The sequence below is a fragment of the Mustela erminea genome, chromosome 12 (assembly GCF_009829155.1).
Source record: "Mustela erminea isolate mMusErm1 chromosome 12, mMusErm1.Pri, whole genome shotgun sequence".
NCBI classification, from domain to species: Eukaryota; Metazoa; Chordata; class Mammalia; order Carnivora; family Mustelidae; genus Mustela; species Mustela erminea.
This window is the reverse complement of record NC_045625.1, coordinates 88724805-88744175: the sequence shown is the minus strand read 5'-3', so window position 1 is coordinate 88744175 and position 19371 is coordinate 88724805. Positions and strand designations below refer to the sequence as shown.

Here is a 19371-nt window from a genome sequence, read left to right as displayed (position 1 = left end):
GCTATGGCCTCAGGGCAAGCTTTTTGGCTTCTCTTTCAGAGCCTGAAAGAATTTAGATAGGGGGCCAACCTTCCTAGATAACTACCCGAGATAACTTTTTATATGAGAAAGGTTTATTTGCATGGCATGGCAAACATTTATTTACCAAACATTTGCTCTTCTCCTCTTCCTGGGAACGGTTTTCTTTCCCTCTGAAGCCCCAGGCCCCACCCCGCTTTCTCCTCAGCGCAGGATGGCACACCCGCTCCAACTGCCCAACTGCCCTTGGGTCTCTCAGGTCTTTGTGGAGCTCTGTACAAAACTAAATGTTTCCCCCCTGGTAATCTGTTTGATGTCAATTTAATTATGACTAGGCTAGCCAACGAACCTAGAAGAGAAGAAGGGAGAATGTCGCCCCTCAACAACTGCCACGTGCCTCAGCAAGTTCACGCCCGGACACACACCCACAGATGCTCACAGGGCATCTCCCTCCCCGCCCCCAGCCACTCTCGTCCTGACACTCTGACCTCAAGGGCTTCAGCCTGTCCTCTTGTACATGTCTGTCTTCCCATGCAGAACCATAAAGCCATAATCCCACCTCAGAAAATTAGAAATGATTCTCTAATACTCAACTATCCAAAAACAAGGTCTCCTACAACTCGTGTCACGCACTCAACAATCATGTGCCGAATAAATTCCTTTCTCTACAGTACCATCTGCCAAAGAAGCATCGAAGACACACAACCAGCAATGCAGTTAACAGTGGATTAGCAGGGCTGAGGTGCAGCATCTCTCCGACCCCAATGAGCTTCGCAGGGACTTATGTGCTTAGCACCTGTTTATTATTTATATTTCCTCAAGAGATAAGCTAAAATAAACAAATCAAATCAACTTCTGAAATAATTTTGCAGCTGACAACTCACACATTCCTGCCAAATTTCCCACCCTAAAGCCAGAGGATAGATCACTAGTAATTTCCATCTTGCTATTTTAAACTTCATAAATCTCCTTTTAAAACTTCAATTGCTTTAGATTTTCTCTTATGTAAATCAGTATTTGTAGCTTATTTTAAATCTTACTTCCCAATACATTTTTAAATAGGATGCTAATTACTTCTCTGGTTAAAAAACATAAACTGTACTCTTACCCATCCATAAGCAGTACTTCGCTCGTGTTCTTGAGTGACATCAGCTACATAGGCAAATATCACGGAGAATGTGACCGAGAAGACTCCAGACACAGAAATCATCGCAAAGTACCACCTATAAAAAGATTATTTTAATGACCAGGAGAAAGGTAGTGTGCATACATTTTTATAATCAGAACCAAAGTATCATGTAAAGATAAACCAAAGAATAAATTTAAAAACAAATACATGTATATGTATATTTAAAGATACAAAGGACAACTAATAAAATGATAAGATGGGGAAGAAGTAGAAACACACCAAGTCTGTAAGTGCTTAAAGGGAGTCAGCACACGCAGCTGAAAAAAATGAAAGAGTAAGGGGATATGGTTTTAAAGGCAGCCAATAAAAGAGAGAGAAAAACTTAAATTTTCCTGGCTTTAGCTAAGAAAAAGACACATACAGCAAATAACTTAAAATAGCTACTACACAGGGGCGCCTGGGTGGCTCTGCTGGTCAAGTGTCTGCCTTCGGCTCAGGTCATGATTTCCGGGTCCTGGGACTCAGCCTCATGCGGGGCCCCCTGTCCAGGGGAGTAAAACTCTCTTCTCCTTCTGCCCTTCCCCCCGGCTCTTGCACACACATGCGCATGCTCGCTCTGTCTCAGAATCTTAAAAATAAGTAAAAGAGCTACATAAAAGCAGAAATCATAACAATATTAATGCATTTAAGACTAAAATTTCATTCACAGGCACAGATGCTTTTAAAAAACATCTAGTTAAGGGCGCCTGGGTGGCTCAGTGGGTTAAGCTGCTGCCTTCAGCTCAGGTCATGATCTCAGGGTCCTGGGATCGAGTCCCGCCTCGGGCTCTCTGCTCAGCAGGGAGCCTGCTTCCTTCTCTCTCTCTGCCTGCCTCTCAGTGTACTTGTAATTTCTCTCTGTCAAATAAATAAATAAAATCTTTAAAAAAAAATAAAATCTAGTTAAGGTACGACGAAACAAAATTCCACAGAACAAAATGTAGGGTTTATCCTGAGACATAAGGATATTTCAGTATTAGAAAATCTAATAATTATTATTAGAAATATATTATTAAAAAATAATATAAGGGGATCGGGAAAAAAGGGCAGGGAAGGAGGGGACTCTATTTCAACCAGTCCCCTGAATTTAGCTGGGTATCTACCAAACCATTCTGAACACTCACAAATCAGCCTGAGATGTAAGAATATATATCTGGCTCTCCACAAACAGAATATCTCCAATAATCTCAATGTATGAGGCAAGGAGCCGTGATGCTGCACAGATACTGGAAGATAAGCAGAAGGGAGAGGGGAGAGGAAGCCGCCAGCATATGGCGCTGGGAAGGTGATGTAACACAGGAGCACAAGAGCGCCCCGTGCGGGGAACCAGGTACAGACTGGTGGACCTGTGGTGGCCAGGAAGAGACTTTAGTGCAGGCCCCAGACAGGATCCAGGAGCTACAGGTGTGCGTGCGAAACTGGGGGTGGCTTGTGGTTTTAGAAGCACAAAGGGCAGAGACATGCCCGGCCCTGGCTCTCACCACTGGGAGTTTTGCTGTGGGGTGCAGACTGTGGAGGACTGGGGAGGCTGTGGGTTTTAGCAGTGCAGACAGAAATGGAGACAGTGTGGCCTGGAGAGCTCAGTGAAGAGCAGACTGCGATTTCTCTGTCTTGAGACAGAGGTTTGGATGTGGTCACTACTGTTCTGACTCTTGAAAGAAACGCGGAAAGCCGCCTGGGAAAGCAGCCATGGAACAAAAGCCCCCCAAAACCAGTTTTCACTGAGCCCACACCCCGCAGCTCAACAGGGAGCATGGCAACTCTGCCCCAGCAGGGTTGCCTGAGTAACAGCCGCAGCAGGCCCATCCCTAGAAGACAGGCTGGAACAAGAGGCTGACAACCCTAAGGTCCCTATAAAACAGGTGCATCTTGCTTGGATCGTGCTTAATACTTCGGACTCTGTACATTCCCTCAACCACCCCCCACAACAGAAGGACTAAGTGGAGGAACCCCCAACAAAAGAAAGAATCAGAGATCGTGGCCTCTGCCACAGACCTAATGGATATGGATATAACCAAGATGTCAGAAACTGACATCAGAGCAACAATTATGAAGTTGATATTTAGGTTTGAGAAAAATATTAGCAAAGACATAGAATCTCTAAGAGCAGAAATGAGATCTAATCAGGCCAAACATGAAAATAATATGAATGAAATGCAGTCTACACTGGGTACTCTGACTGCCAGGGTAAACGAGGCAGAAGAATGAACTATCTTTTGAACTAGTGATCAAAAATCTCCCAAAAAACAAGAGTCCAGGGCCTGATGGATTCCCAGGAAAATTCTACCAAATATTTAAAGAAGAAATAATACTTATTCTCCTGAAGCTGTTTCAAAAAACAGAAACAGGAGGAAAACTTCCAAACTAATTCATGAGGCCAGCATTACCCTGACCCCCAAACCAGGCAAAGTCCCTATCAAAAAGGAGAATTACAGACCAAGATGAACATGGATGCCAAAATACTCAACAAGATCCTAGCCCGCAGGATCCAACTGTACATTAAAAGGATTATCCGGGGCGCCTGGGTGGCTCAGTGGGTTAAAGCCTCTGCCTTCGGCTCAGGTCATTATCCCAGGGTCCTGGGATCGAGCCCCCCATCGGGCTCTCTGCTCAGCAGGGAGCCTGCTTCTCCCTCTCTCTCTGCCTGCCTTTCTGCCTACTTGTGATCTCTATCTGTCAAATAAAATAAATAAAATCTTTAAAAAAAAAAAAAAAAAAGGATTATCCATCACAGCCAGGTGTGATTTATTCCTGGGCTGCAAGGGTGGTTCAACATTCACAAATCAATCAATATGACACACTAGTAAGAGAAGAGACAAGAATCATATGGTCCTCTCAATTGATGCAGAAAAAGCATTTGACAAAGTACAGCATGCTTTCCTGATTAAAAGTCTTCAGAGTATATAGATAGAGGGAACATTCCTCAAATTCATAAAAAACATCTATGAAAAGCCCAAAGTGAGTATCATTCTCAATGGGGAAAAGCTGAGAGTTTTTCCCTTAAGATCAGGAACATGACAAGGGTGCCCATGCCCACCACTTTCCTTCAATATAGTACTAGAAGTCCTAGCAACAACAATCAGACAACAAAAGAAATAAAAGGTATTCAAATTGGCAAAGAAATAGTCAAACTCTCATAGCAGATGACATGATACTTTATGTGGAAAACCCAAAAGACTCCATGCCCCAATTACTAGAACTCATATAGCAATACAGTAATGTGGCAGGATACAAAATCAGGGCACAGAAATCATCTGCTTTTCTATACACTGATAATATAACTGTAGATTCAGAAATTTAGAGAATCGATTCCATTTATAACAGCACCAAAACCCCTAAGATACCTTGGAATAAACCTAACCAAAGAGGCAAAGGATCTATACTCAAGGAACTACAGAATACTTATGAAAGAAACTGAAGAATACACAAAAAGATGGAAAAACATTCCATGCCCATGGACTGGAAGAATAAACATTGTTAAAACGTCTATGCTGCCCAAAGCAATCTTTCAACCCCTATCAAAATAACATTGGCATTTTTCAAAGAGCTAGAACAAACAATCCTAAAATTTGTATGGAACCAGAAAAGACCCCCAAATCACCAAGGAAATACTGAAAAAGATAAACAAGCTGGGGCATCAGGTTGCCTGATTTCAAGCTACATTACAAAGCTATGATCACTAAGACAGCATGGTACTGGCACAAAAAGAGACACACAGATCAATGGAACAGAATAGAGAGCCCAGATATAGACCCTCAACTCTATGGTCAACTAATCTTTGATAAAGCAGGAAAAATATCCCTTGGAAAAAAGACAGTCTCTTCAATAAATGGTGCTGGGAAAATTGGACAGCTATATACAGAAGAATGAAACTGGACCATCCTCTTACACCATACACAAAGATAAGTTCAAAATGAATGAGAGACCTCAATGCGAGACAGGAATCCATCAAAATCCTAGAGAATAACATAGGCAGTAACCTCTTCGACATCGGCCACAGCAACTTCTTGCAAGATATGTCTCTGAAGGCATGGGAAACATAAGTGAAAATGAACTTTTAGGACTTCATCAAGATAGAAAAGTCTTTTGCACAGCAAAGGAAAGAGTCAACAAAACAAAGAGGCAACCCACGGAATGGGAGAAGATATTCACAAATGACACTACAGATAAAGGGCTGATATCCAAGATCTATAAAGAACTTTCCAAACACCCAAAAACCAAATTTTCAAGTCAAGAAATGGGCATAAGACATGAACAAACAGACACTTCTCCAAAGATGACATACAAATGGCTTACGGACACATTAAAAATGTTCTATATTATGAGCCATCAGGGAAATTCAAGTCAAAACCACAATGAAATACCACCTTACACCAGTTAGAATGGCTAAAATTAACAAGGTAGGAAACAACAGACGTTGGTGAGGATGTGGAGAAAGGGGAACCCTCCTACACTGTTGGTGGGAATGCAAGCTGGTGCAGCCACTTTGGAGAAATAGTAGAGGGGTGCCTGGATGGCTCAATGGGTTAAAGCCTCTGCTTTTGGCTCAGGATCCCAGGGTCCTGGGATCGAGCCCCGAGTCCGGCTCTTTGCTCAGCAGGGAGCCTGCTTTCCTTCCTCTCTCTCTGCCTGCCTCTCTGCCTACCTGTGACCTCTGTCTGTCAAATAAATTAAAAATAATAATAATAATAAATTTTTTAAATAAAAAATTAAAAGAAAGAAAGAAAGAAAAACAGTAGAGGTTCCTCAAGAAGTTAAAAACAGAGCTGCCCTATGACCTAGCCACTGCACTACTAGGTATTTACCCCAAATATACAGATGTAGTGAAAAAAAGGGCACATACACCCAATGTTCACAGCAGCAATGTTACAACAGCCAAACTGTGGAAGGAGCTGAGATGCCCTTCAGCAGACGAATGGATAAAGATGTGGTGTGTATATACAGTGGACTACCACACGGCCATCAGAAAGGGTGAACACCTACCTCTAAATCAACATGGATGGAACTGGAGGGGATTCTGCTGAGTGAAATAAGTCAAGCAGAGAAAAACAATTATCATATGGTTTCATTTATATGTGGAACATAAGGAATAGCATAGAGCACATTAGGAATAGGAAGGGAAAAATGAAGTGGGGGAAATCAGAGGGGGAGACAAGCCATGAGAGACTACGGACTCCAGGAAACTTAGGGTTTCAGAGGGGAGTGGGATGGGGATGGATTAGCCTCGTGATGGGTATTAAGGGCACGTATTGCAATGAGCACTGGGTGTTATAGGCAAACAATGAATCATGGAACACTGCTTCAAGGACTAATGACTAATGATGACCAACTTAGCATGGTGACTAACTTAGCATAATAAAAATTAAAAAAAAAAAAAGAAAATCTATTAATATAATTCTTCATAGTAACAATATTTTTCAATGCACTGAACACTCAAATGATGAAACATTACAATATTTGCTTTATATACATGAGATGTTAAGTCCATTATCACTTTTATTTAGCATTATTCATTAATCAATTTAAGCAAAAGCAACAGTATGAAAATGAGAAGGGAGGAGGCAAAATCAGTGGAAAATCTAACAAAAAAATATTTTAAGATATTGAGAGGACATTAAAAAAAGCCCTCATTTATTGGAAAAGCATGGAAAAGCATGACTTGTTCTCGGAAAGACTCAACAATTATTTAATAAAAATTCATCATCTCGCAGAAAATGAAAGGACCCACTAAACCAACATATTTATAATGTAACAAATACTGATACAAAATTATCATATGATCAAATAAGGACATCTTCACATGATCCAAAAAAGAAATATTAATGCATTAACACACACACACACACACACACCTTTTCATTTTAAGGTGTGTTCTTCACACCTTAGGATGAGCAGCTCAGCAACAGAAATTTTGGCCAAATACCATATTCTGGAACCAAGAAAAACAACTAAAGTACAGCTCAGGTGCAAATTCCAAACCATCTTTGGTATTTAGTTATATGTTAAGTATTCTCTCCCTATTTATCAAGAAAAAATAAGATCAAATTCACATTATGATTTAGAACAGTCTCTTGGTCTCACTACCGTGTACTCAAGTGACTCGTGTCTATTGATGTAAACTTTTTTCATTGGTGCCCTAGAGAGCAGTGAGATGACAACACATTTGCAGTCAGCTGAGCCAAAGGGGTGACTACAGGGACTATCAGCCCCTCCCAGGACCGAATCCTTTAACTGACCTGAGGGCAACAACAGCTGCTCTTAGAAACTTTTTTTTTTTTTAAGATTTTTATTTATTTATTTGACAGAGAGAGATCACAAGTAGGCAGAGAGGCAGGCAGAGAGAGAGGAGGAAGCAGACTCCCCGCTGAGCAAAGAGAGCCCGATGCAGGGCTCAATCCCAGGACCCTGGGATCATGACCCAAGCCGAAGGCAGAGGCTTTAACCCACTGAGCCACCCAGGCGCCCCCCTTAGCGACATCTTTAAATATCTTAGAGCCCAAATTGGCTTTCAGTATTACCAAAGAAATCAAATATAAATACAAGTATCAACTGCTTTGAAATGGTTAAGAAATGCTTTGTAGACGTATCATTCACATGTGACCCAAAACAAAGCCACTCACCAAGGGCTGATTCTCATCAGTGGAATTGGGAAGCAGGTGAAGAACACGGTGCCGAGGAGAAAGGGTTTCCTGCCCCACACATCAGACAGAGCGCCTATGAGGGGGGCACTCAGAAAAGACAGCAGGCCCTGGATAGGAAAGCAGAAACGAAGGTCAAATTTACAATGTGGTCCCCCAATCACTTGTAATTCTTACTTTCTGAATGCTCCAATTTATTTCACTGGCCCCAAAACAGACTAATTTGAAACATTAAATATAAAGTGTCATTTAAAAACATTCTAATGAAGTAAGTCAAGCAGAGAAAGACAATTGTAATATGTTTAGACATACGTGGAACCTACGGAATAGCACGGAGGACCACTGGGGAAGGAAGGGAAAACTGAAGGGGGAGAAATCAGAAAGCGAGAGGAACTATGAGAAACTACGGGCTCTGGGAAACAGCGGAGGGTTTCAGAGGGGAGGGAGGAGAGGGATGGGGTAGCTGGGTGATGGGTATTAAGGAGCGCGCACACTGCAATGGCACTGGGTGTTGTTCGCAATTAATGAATCACTGACCACTACATCAAAAGCTGATGATGTACTACACAGTGGATAACTGAACAATGAAAAACCCTACATCATTACAAGTCAGCCCATTAGCATGGTCTAACTGCCCAGAGCCCTCAATTTACCATTACAATTTCACTTGTTTATTGCCCAAATAAAAACAGGACTGGAAATGAAAAAAAAAAAAAAAACCATCCTAACGAATTTCTAAGCAAGCTGTTAGAAAATGGAAAATGGCGGGGGGAGGGGGCTTATTTTTCTGGAGAAGCAGTGATATGAACTATGTACACCTACAGATGGCCCATGAGATGAACACACACCAAGCATGCAGGAAGAGGCCAGAAACTTAATTATATGCATAGCTCCAAATCATGTGCTGCAGTGAAGACACTTTCTTGCCTACTTGGCCCCGACCCTGACCCTCCCTACAGGATGTGCTCCCCTTATGAGCTGCAAACCTCCGTTAGGATCCCTTCTTTAAACCCTGGTCTTGGGTGGTCTTGGGGCACCTGGGGGGCTCAGTCACTTAAGCGTCTGACCGTTGGTTTCAGCTCGGGTCATGTTGGGATCATGAGACTGGGCCCTGCGTCGGGCTCTGAACTCCGTGCAGGGACTGCTTAGTCTCTCCTTCTTCCCTCTCTGCTCCTCCCCCTCATTCATACTCGCTCTAAAATAATGATAAAAAATCTTTAAAACCTTGCCATAGCCTCCACTGTGCCCAGTTTAAAATTTTTCAGCGGGTACTTATGGGTGAAATAATGAGTTTCTGAACTTAGCTTTTACAAAAAAAAAAAAAAAAAATTAGTAGGGGAAAACTGAGACAGAGGAGACAAGAGTAGGAAAATGTTGATAAATAATGAAACTGGGTGGTAAGTACATTGGTGATCATTACACTTCCTGCTGCTGTGTATCTGAAATTGCTCAGCATTGCATACACACAGTACCCTCCAAAATCCGGCACCTAATGCACATTCTGTGCTTTGGCTATATGTAGTACTTCTTAAGTTTTCTGATATGCCATTTTCCTTTGTGCCAACGGGACTTCGCTGTGCCTGCATACACTTCCCACACTTGAGACTTCACACAATGTTTTAAAATATGCCATTTTTAAACAAAAAAATGAGAAAGCGGGATGGCTGGGTGCCTCAGTCCCTTAAGCATCTGCCTTTGGCTCAGGTCATGATCTCAGGGTCCTGGGATTGGGTCCCGCATCAGGCTCCTTGTTCAGTGGGGAGCCTGCTTCTCCCTCTGTCTGCCACTCCCCTGCTTGTGTTCTCTCTCCCTCTCTCTTTGAAAAGTAAATAAATAAAATCTTTTAAAAAGGCCAAACATTAAAGAAATATTTAAAGTAACATAGTTTTTACAGAAAAAAAAATGCTGTCTTCCAGATTATGGATTTTAAATGGTAATTTAATTTATCCATTAAAAATATTATTTTAATCAAATTCTTAGTAACAGGAATAGATACTGAAAATATCTCCTGGGACAACCTAGAAGATTTTTTTTAGAGACTTTTTAAAGATTTTATTTATTTATTTGAGAGAGCATGAGAGGGGAGGTCAGAAGGAGAAGCAGACTCCCCGTGGAGCTGGGAGTCCAATGCGAGACTCCATCCCGGGACTCCAGGATCATAACCTGAGCTGAAGGAAGTTGCTTAACCAACTGAGGCACCCAGGCACCAGACCACCTTTTTAATTAAGATTCTAACATACAATCTCATGCAGCTGACCCCTGAAGAACACAGTTTGGGGCACCAACACCCTCTACATCATGTGGTCAAAAATCCACATATGGGGGCACCTGGGTGGCTCAGTCGTTAGGTGTCTGCCTTTGCCTCGGGTCATGATCCCAGGGTCCTAGGATCGGGCCCCACGTCGGGCTCCCTGCTCAGCGGGGGAGGAGTCTGCTTCTCCCTCTTCCTCTGCTTGTGTACTCTCTCAAATAAATAAAATCTTTAAAAAAAAAATCCACACATAATTTTTGACTTCCCCAAAATTAAACTGTTGACCAGAAGCTTTATCAATAATGTAAACAGTTGATTAATGGTATTTTGTATATTATTTGTATATTTTATGTATTACATACTGTATTCTTAAAGTAAGCTAACGAAAAGAAAATGTTAGGAAGATTGTAACCAAAAATACATGAGAGCCAAAAGAAAAAAACAGTCTGCAAGTGAACCCATGCAATTCAAACCTGGGTTGTTCAAGGTCAACTGTACTTGGCTCTTTGGAAAACATGAATTTCTAAAAATCACTTTTCCTACGCCAGAGTGATGTCTTTACTACCCGACCTGGCCCCAGATGCTATCAGGCCACATTGTGAGAACAACAGACTGAGGGTATTTGTATCCTGACAAAATCTGCAAATGAGAACAAAATGTTTAAAAAGTAATACCAGACAGACCTCAGACCCCTTTTCTTGATCAGAAATACCGCTGATTCTCATTACCTACAGCGGTTATGTTTTTTTTTTTTTTTTTTTTTTTTTTTTTTTTTTAAAGATTTTATTTATTTATTTGACACAGAGAGATTACAAGTAGGCAGAGAGGCAGGCAGAGAGAGAGAGGAGGAAGCAGACTCCCTGCTGAGCAGAGAGCCCGATGCGGGACTCGATCCCAGGACCCTGAGATCATGACCTGAGCTGAAGGCAGCGGCTTAACCCACTGAGCCACCCAGGCGCCCATAGCGGTTATGTTTTATAAGGTTGCGAGAAACACTGAACTAGAGAACGTGGAGCCACTGCTCCTTAGCTTCCTGTAAGGCTCTGGTCACCTAATTCCATTAACTGATCAATACACAACCGTGATTTATGTGTGTTTCTCTTTAAAGACACTATCCTTAATATATATTGTTGACCGCTGAACACTGAACTCTAAATCAACAGCACCATGACTCATGCCTTGAATGAGGCTCATCTGACAGTATATTCTCCGTAAGGCACATCACAACCTCCCATGCTTAAAGATACTAGTCAGCACTGCTGCCCTACCCTTGGGTACATTTTAAATAGCCAAATCACCAACAAAAGACACGAAGAGTAAAACCTCAAACAAACAGAAATTCGAACTCAGCTAGAAATGAGGGGCTGGTACCTGACCCTCCCCCTCACCCAGGGGGATATGAATGACCATGGAATCACTGTGCTGATCTGGGGTCACAGATAAACTCACGGAGTAGGTGGATTTGCAAACATAAAATCCAAACATAATGAGGATCAGTGAGTACTATGCTGTCCCAGCCCAACCAGTACGAGATGCAACACGGTGTGTAGGAGTCTGGGTGCAGATGGCAAAATTCACCAACGGCTCACACAGTCGCTACAGTTAGTTAACTTCTCAGCAGACGTGGGTGTGTACAGTGGCATAATTAATTGGCCAGTATTTTTTCTTTTTCTTTTTTTTTTAAGATTTTATTTTAACTGGGGCGCCTGGGTGGCTCAAGGGTTAAAGCCTCTGCCTTCAGCTCGGGTCATGATCTCAGGGTCCTGGGATTGAGCCCCATATCAGGCTCTCTGCTCAGTGGGGAGCCTGCTTCCTCCTCTCTCTCTGCTTGCCTCTCTGCCTACTTGTGATCTCTGTCAAATAAATAAAATAAAGATTTTATTTTACTTACTTGACAGAGGGGGGGGGGTACATGCTGAAGCAGCAGCAGAGGGAGGGAGAAGCAGGCTCCTCACTGAGCAGGACCCCAGGAGCATGACCCGAGCCAAAGACAGACACTTAACCAACGTAAGCCACTCAGGTGCCTTGGCCAGTATTTCTGACATGACTTTTCAGCTCTGATTAGAGTTTATCGTTCAATTAAATACAATTACCCAAGTAACATTTTTTTTCCAAGTAACATTTTAAAGCATACATAGAATGACAAATAAAACTTACCTGAAGCAAACACACATGAATTTTACACTTCATATAGCCATCATAAAAGTTTTAAGCATACGTTTTCCTTAACATATGCAGTTGGCAAATATTTGAAACAGTTGGGTCAGTATTTTTAAACCTAAGAATGTTTTTCTGTTTTCTTTCAAATAGCATAATTAACTTTACAAATGAATGTGAGGGAGCAATGGCTTCACAGTATAGAGTACAAAGTCATTTAACTACTTCTGAAAATTTTCACTTTTTCCTTGAAAAGGTTCACATACTATGACAAATTTTCGGTATTCTTTAATAAGCTATTAGGAACTTGCAACATGTAGACTTGTTACCCCCAAATTAGATTTGTTCATTTTCTAGATTCTAGATCAAGTTTAGATTTGTTCAATTTCTCATTTCTTAAAAGATCAGAGAAAATCATACACCAATGGAACTGTGTTTTTATTTGTGTAACTGACTAGAACAAATATTTTCACGCAAAAACAGGGTTACCTCTGACTTAGGGCCCACTGAGACCCCGCACAGTATAGAGCTTCCCTTCAGAGGGTACGCGTCAATCAATGCAAGAGGGCAAATGAGAAATGTGACACATAAAGTGATTTTAATTCAATTAAAGTTTGGAAAAGTGAAACTGCAAAGCTGGAGAAGGGTCAACAGTTGGTGCCAGAGCCTTCAAGGAAATAATGATACGGGCAGGAAGGCTAGGGCGTGTTGTTTTGTTCTGAGGTAAAGGAGCAAAGTAGGAAAGAGTAACTAAAAGAAAGAAGAAATAAAAAGCAGATGAAAGTGAAATTGTTTTAATTAAAATATAAGTTGACTTTTCCTACTTAGAAGTAGTAGGTCCCTACTTCAAAGGAAAGCTCAGTGTATGTTCTAAAGTAGTAACAGGAACAGCTAGGATCCACAAATGCCAGACTCTTCCACACCTTCCACACACGTGTCCTGACGCTGTGACTTGGCGCTATCAGGGTAAGCAGCTAGCCCGAGGCTCGTAAGCAGCAGAGGCAGGTTTCCGCTCAGATGTGAGGTGGCTCCAGAACCCGAGTCCCAAACCATAAGTCCACAATTCAAACCAATTCTTAATCTGTTAACATTTCAGGGTCTCCAACCTAAAGCACACGTCTTTCCCACTTGTGGGTACTCTTATGTTTATTTTATTTATTTTATTTTAAAGATTTATTTATTTGGGGGGTTGGGGGGAGAAAGCACACAAACAGGAAGGACAGACTCTATGCTGAGTGTGGAGGCTGATGCAGGGCTCTGTCCCCCAACTATGAGATCATGACCTGAGCTGAAACCAAGAGCAGGATGTTTCACTGACTGTGCCACCCGGGCACCCCACACCTAATTTATTAAATGGATGAATTAGCAGTCTACCATGAAAAGACTGTACTTAAAACATGAAGTCATTTCTCAAGTAGGTTGTCTGACAATTGTATTTGCAGATAATAAAAAGGATAATCTTTAAATTTTTGTCCAAATTAAGAATTATTCCGTGTGTGTGTGTGTGTGTGTGTGTATGTATGCATGTATCTAGGGAAACCAATCTGTACCTACTAACATCAAAGAGTAGCGTGAGGGAACTTTAAAGATATCTTGTTATGGACTCTTTAATTCTTAAAAACATCAACCAAGAGGCGCCTGGGTAACTCAGTCAGTTAAGCGGCTCAGGTAGTGATCTCAGGGCTGTAAGATGGAGCCCCGCGGCAGGGAGTCTGCTTGAGATTCTCTCTCTCTCCTTTTGCCTCTACCCTCACTTGTGTGCACTCCCTCTCTCAAATAAATAAACTTAAAAAAAAAAAAAATCAAAAGTTTTCGTGTTTACTTATGCTAAGCTACTATTGCTGATTTAACTCATTTAAATAGCAGAATGAGACAGATGAGCAGCAGCTCCGGGCACTGCAGAAACTTGGCATATTAAATATCCCTGGAAGAGCATCCTGGCAGAGGCTCTACCTGCCATTTCCTTAATCAAAGTTGATGGTCAAGTCTAGACTGAGAAGCAGCACATCTGCATGTGAACCCCTGGGGCCACCCCATTAGCTGGCCTGCTGGGTCTTCTACTTTTTCGCCTTTCCCCAGCCTTCACTGTGATGTCGAAGCTAGACCAGATCATCACTTCCTGCTTTAGCGCCACCCTCTTCATACTGATCACTCTAGGCATAAACCAACCCTGGACACATGACCTGCTGAGTCTGGGACACTCATATGTGTACTTGTGTCATAAATATAAAACATAGCTGCTGAAGAAAAAAAGTTTCAACAAGTTACAAGGCAGACGTCAGGTCATCAGACCAATTGGTTTTAATGATGAAAATGATTACAGTCAGTCCACCTGCTGCTATCAACCAGCAGTCATAACGAGACTTCACCTGCCAAGTCACACCTGGCTCTCAGTCTGGTATAACATTTTTTTTAAATCTTTTTTTTTTTTTTTAAGATTTTATTTATTTATTTGACAGAGAGAGATCACAAGTAGACAGAGAGGCAGGCAGAGGGAGAGAGGGAAGCAGGCTCCCTGCTGAGCAGAGAGCCCGATGGCGGGACTCGATCCCAGGACCCTGAGATCACGACCTGAGCCGAAGGCAGTGGCTCAACCCACTGAGCCACCCAGGCGCCCTGGCGTAACATTTCTGACAAAGTGTAGCTACAACTACTGTGATGCTGTCACCTTGGCTAGGCTATAGCACCCAGTTGTTTCATCAAGTGTAGTGTGGGGGTTATTTTGTTGCCGTTGGTTTTAAAGTAAAGGGTATCACCCTCAACAATATGGGGAGAGGCTCATCCAATTAGCTGATGGCCTTAACAGCAAAAGCTGAGGTTTCCAGGAGAAGAATGAGTTCTGCCTTAGGACTGACTACAGGATCAACTCTTGCCTGAGTTCAGCCTGCCCGACAAATTTCAGACTTGCTAACCCCAAATCATCCGAGTCCATTTCTTAAAATAATTCTTTTAATGTATGTTATTAATCTCTTAATAACTAATGAAAAGAAAAAAATTTGCTAATATTTATTTAGACTGTAATTTCAAACCTTAGGAAATAAAGTGTTTTATTTCCTTATAAAAAACCTATCAAGAGTCACGTGAACAGTGCTTGCTGTCCTACTAAGCCATATAACATGTGATGTGCAGTCAGTATTTTCCGTGCATTGGCAAACTGTCAGATGCCTTTCTAAATTTGAATCAGCTTGCAACGTTTTGTCCTTTATGCTTTCAGTGTTATGAAATACCACCTCTGAGAGTTCCTTCAGTGTGAAGCATTTTGCTGACATCACTTCCCGGGGACATCTTCATCACACTGTTCTCCTGTATGCTGCTGAGTTTATCTTAATAAGTTCCTCGGGATTTACACCCAACCAGTCTATTTCTTCTATGACTCTGCAGAGGTTCTACACGTATCTCACTTCTAGCATTATCAGTAACTACTCCACTGCACTTCCACTCTTATTGGCCAGTTCCTTTTCAATGATCCGTTTTTGTAAAGTGTTATAGGGGTTTATCACTGGAGCCAAGGAGGCAACACAGCGGCATGCTTTGCTCTCTGTGCAAGAACTAAGAGATGCACAGTGACCAGTCACCAACATTCTGAAGGGCCACGAATGGTTACCGATGATGGTGTTTCACCTGTGATTTATGCAGTGTTCTGCGGACTGAGGAGCTAGCAGCAGTTCGTACTCTATGCTATTACTCACAGTTAACAGACCACAGTGAGGGAGATTTGAGCTGTACTGATGCAGGGATTGGTATTTTTTAACTGAACTTGAATAACTGAAATCTGTGCATGCCAGAATGTGCAAAAAGAGGGCTGCCTATATTTCGTATGATTTTTTAATGTCATAGAGAAATTATTATGCTATATAATTAGTGACGGCTGATACAAAAACAAAGATAAATTGTTAGTCTCTGTGTAAGCTGGATCTTGACTATTTAAAAATGTGTAGAAAAAGACTAGAAAGAAATATTAAGTCAACAATATTTACTGAACATGTGTCATTTGCCAAGAACTGTTCTAGGTGCTGAGGACAGCAGTAAGCAAAGCAGACAAAAATTCATGCCTTCAAGAAGGTTCTAGTCTAAAGAGAAAGGTTGAGAAGGACATACAGTAACAACATAAAGCAAAATATACAGCATGTCAGAGGTGAAATTACAGTGCTTTTGAAGAAAAAGCAGAGAAGAGGGACTAAAGTGATGACAACAGGTTACATTATTCAACACAATAGTCAGTAAAGGCTTTTACTAAAAAATGACATCTGGGTGAGAAGCTCAGGTTTACAGAGTGAGGTCAGTATGTGGGGCGAAAGCAATCAAGCAGAAAAAAACAGAACGTGCAAAGCCCTCAGGCAAGCACAGGCTAAGGAAGCTTTGCTTAGAGAAAGGTCACCAGGAGTGCAGAAGAGAACAAGCATGATGCCAGAGGAGACAACTGAGTGCGGTGGGACTGGCTTGTATTTTCTCAGGATCTCTACTGAAAGGAGACCAGAGCATGTTTTCACTATAGATCTATTGTGGAGGCACAACACAGAATCTACTGATGGAATGGTTTGGGGAAGAGAAGGGAGTCAACGCTGACTCCAGGGATTTTGGTCTGAGTGAGAATGGCATGACCAATAATCGAAATGAGGAAGACTTGGGAGCAGGTCCGGCTAAAGGGGAAGATCAGGAACTCAGTTTCAGCATGGTGACCCTGAGATGCTTATCAGCCAAGGAAAAAGAGGTGTCAATAAGGCAACTGGCTATGTAAGTCTAAGGTCTAGGGAAATATTTGAGAGCTGAAAGTGGTGAGTCTGATAATGTCATCCAGGAAGTGAGTGTAGAGATAGAAGAAATTGTTGTCCAAGGCTTAAGTCACCCATAGAACTTGCCAGAGAGAGGGTTAGGAAAGCTGTCAATTAAAACAATCAAGTTACCATATGATCCAGCATTTCTAGTACTCCTCGGTGTATTTCAAGAGTTAAGTGAAAACACAGGGTCACAATGGGCTCAGTGGGGAGTGAGCTGGAGATTATCTCTCTCTCTCCCTCTGCCCCTCCCCCTGTTCATGCTCCCTAAAGTAAATAAATCTTTAAAAAAATAAAATGCCATTATTGTAAGCACTCTCAAATTCTTTTTGAAAATAGGAAAAGAATAAATGTCATTCATTACAAATAATACTGCTCAAAGCTGCAAATTCAATAAATAAATAGGGTATGGGACACCTGGGTGGCTCAGTTGGTTAAGCAGCTGCCTTCGGCTCAGGTCATGATCCCAGGCTCCTTGCTCAGCGGGGGGCCTGCTTCTCCCTCTGACTCTGCCTGCCTGTGCTCGCTTTCTTGCCCTCCCTCTCTCTGACAAATAAATAAATAAAATCTTTTTTTTTTTTAAATAAATAAATAAATAATAGGGTATAATTTGAAGTGTGCTCCTCAGCTCACAGATCAATGCCATCTAAGCTGAGAGGAACACATTAGACACTATTCCTGTATACTAATCATACTGTAAAGTGGGACTGGAACATAACATTCTATTTTAATCTCTGATTTATAAACTTTTCTGATAAATGTCACATTAAACAATGAATTAATAATTACATGGTCAAGAACTTAGCTTTGATTAAAACACAAACAAGCTCTGACAAAAGACTACTACATGGCTGATGAAATCTTGATGCTGCCTTCTTCCTCAATATCAAAGTCAATCTCAAAAGTAGAAAAGAACATGATAGGCAGGGAATTAAAAGCCTCACATAAACTCTTTATAAACTGCTGTGTACATGTTAATAAAAATGAAGTACTGCTTTTACCAGTAAACCATTCTATGCCTTATGGACTTGGGTTGTATTTCATTATGATATTGATAATCCAAGTAAAAGTTTAGATTAAGGTCTCAAGAACAAATAGTGATTATTTCCCCACCTCGCATTCAAACATCCAGAGTTAAACTACTAAGGATTCCTGCCTTTGGTTCTTTGTGAACCACACAAAAACTGTTCTTACCTTTACACCTTGAATGAGACCATTCATAAGGAATGTATGTTGAGGAAATGTTTCATGTAGAACCTATAAAAAGCAAACACACATCAAGAAAAATTCGACAACAAATTAAAAGGTAATATTTTTGCCTCTGTTAATATTAGGTTAGGTAAATAAGATGAACCCTGGAATGAAAGCACTTTAAGTATCAGTGAAATATGGAAAATACCCAAAAGTATGAAAACATAAAAAACAATGAGGCAGAAATCTAAATAAGGCAAGAACCTACACAGGAGAACTCAGGTGTTTTTCTTACAAAAGCATCTGCAGCAAACATAAATTGTTAATTGGCTACACCTTTCACTACTAACAATTTTAAGCAGGTACCACAAAAGGTTATAAAAGCTCAATATATGAACCTGCAGCCCAGGTTCATGTGACCTAGGTAGTCTAGGAAACCCCAAGCCTTCAATTTGGATCATAGTGATTCCGAACTTGTAGCACCTCTGGATATCTAACAGAAAAAATTTAAAATCAATCCTCAAAAGGCATCATCTAGGCTTCAAATCAACCACACATATATGTTTTTCAAATACAATGACCAGGGCATTAAAAAAAAAAAGGTAATGAGATACAAAAGGAAATATGATACCATGAGCAACAAACAGCAAAAAAGAATATGTATATAATAGAAACAGACTCTCAACAACTTTACATTCTGGAATTACTTAACAGAAATAAGGTAAAATGAATTTGCTTAGGGCACCTAGGCAGCTCAGTTGGTTAAGCATCTGACTATTGGCTCAGTTCATGATCTCGGGGCTTGGGATCAAGCCCTACGTCATCCTTCTCATTTAGCAAGTCATCTGCCTGCCCCTCTTCTTTTACCCCTCCCCCCACTGGTATGTGCATGCTCGCTCTCTCAAATAAATAAAATCTTTAAAAATATATATATACTATATATATATATATATTTTTACTATGTTCCAAGATATAGAATATAAGCTTGAAATTTTTGAACTAGAAGCTGTAAGAAAGCACACAGCTTTTAAAAAGAACAAAAAGAAATTCCAAAACAGAAAAAAAACATATTGACTCAAGTTAGGAATTCACTCAATGGATATTTTTTTTTTAAAGATTTTATTTTATTTATTTGACAGAGAGAGATCACAAGTAGGCACAGAGGCAGGCAGA

At 41.1% G+C, this 19371-nt stretch overlaps 1 protein-coding gene across 4 annotated transcripts in view; it reads right to left on the bottom strand.

Moving 5' to 3' along the window:
* MFSD14B (major facilitator superfamily domain containing 14B) overlaps nt 1-19371 on the bottom strand; it is a 78036-nt gene that overhangs the window by 16081 nt on the left and 42584 nt on the right. For 3 of the 4 annotated variants that reach the window (XM_032308880.1, XM_032308882.1, XM_032308883.1), the window contains exons 3-5: nt 18202-18264; nt 7807-7934; nt 1127-1241 (exon numbers count right to left, since the gene is read on the bottom strand). In XM_032308880.1, coding sequence (XP_032164771.1) covers nt 1127-1241; nt 7807-7934; nt 18202-18264 — 306 coding nt within the window. The remainder of the gene's footprint in view (nt 1-1126; nt 1242-7806; nt 7935-18201; nt 18265-19371) is intronic. The other variant, XM_032308881.1, reaches the window with a different exon arrangement.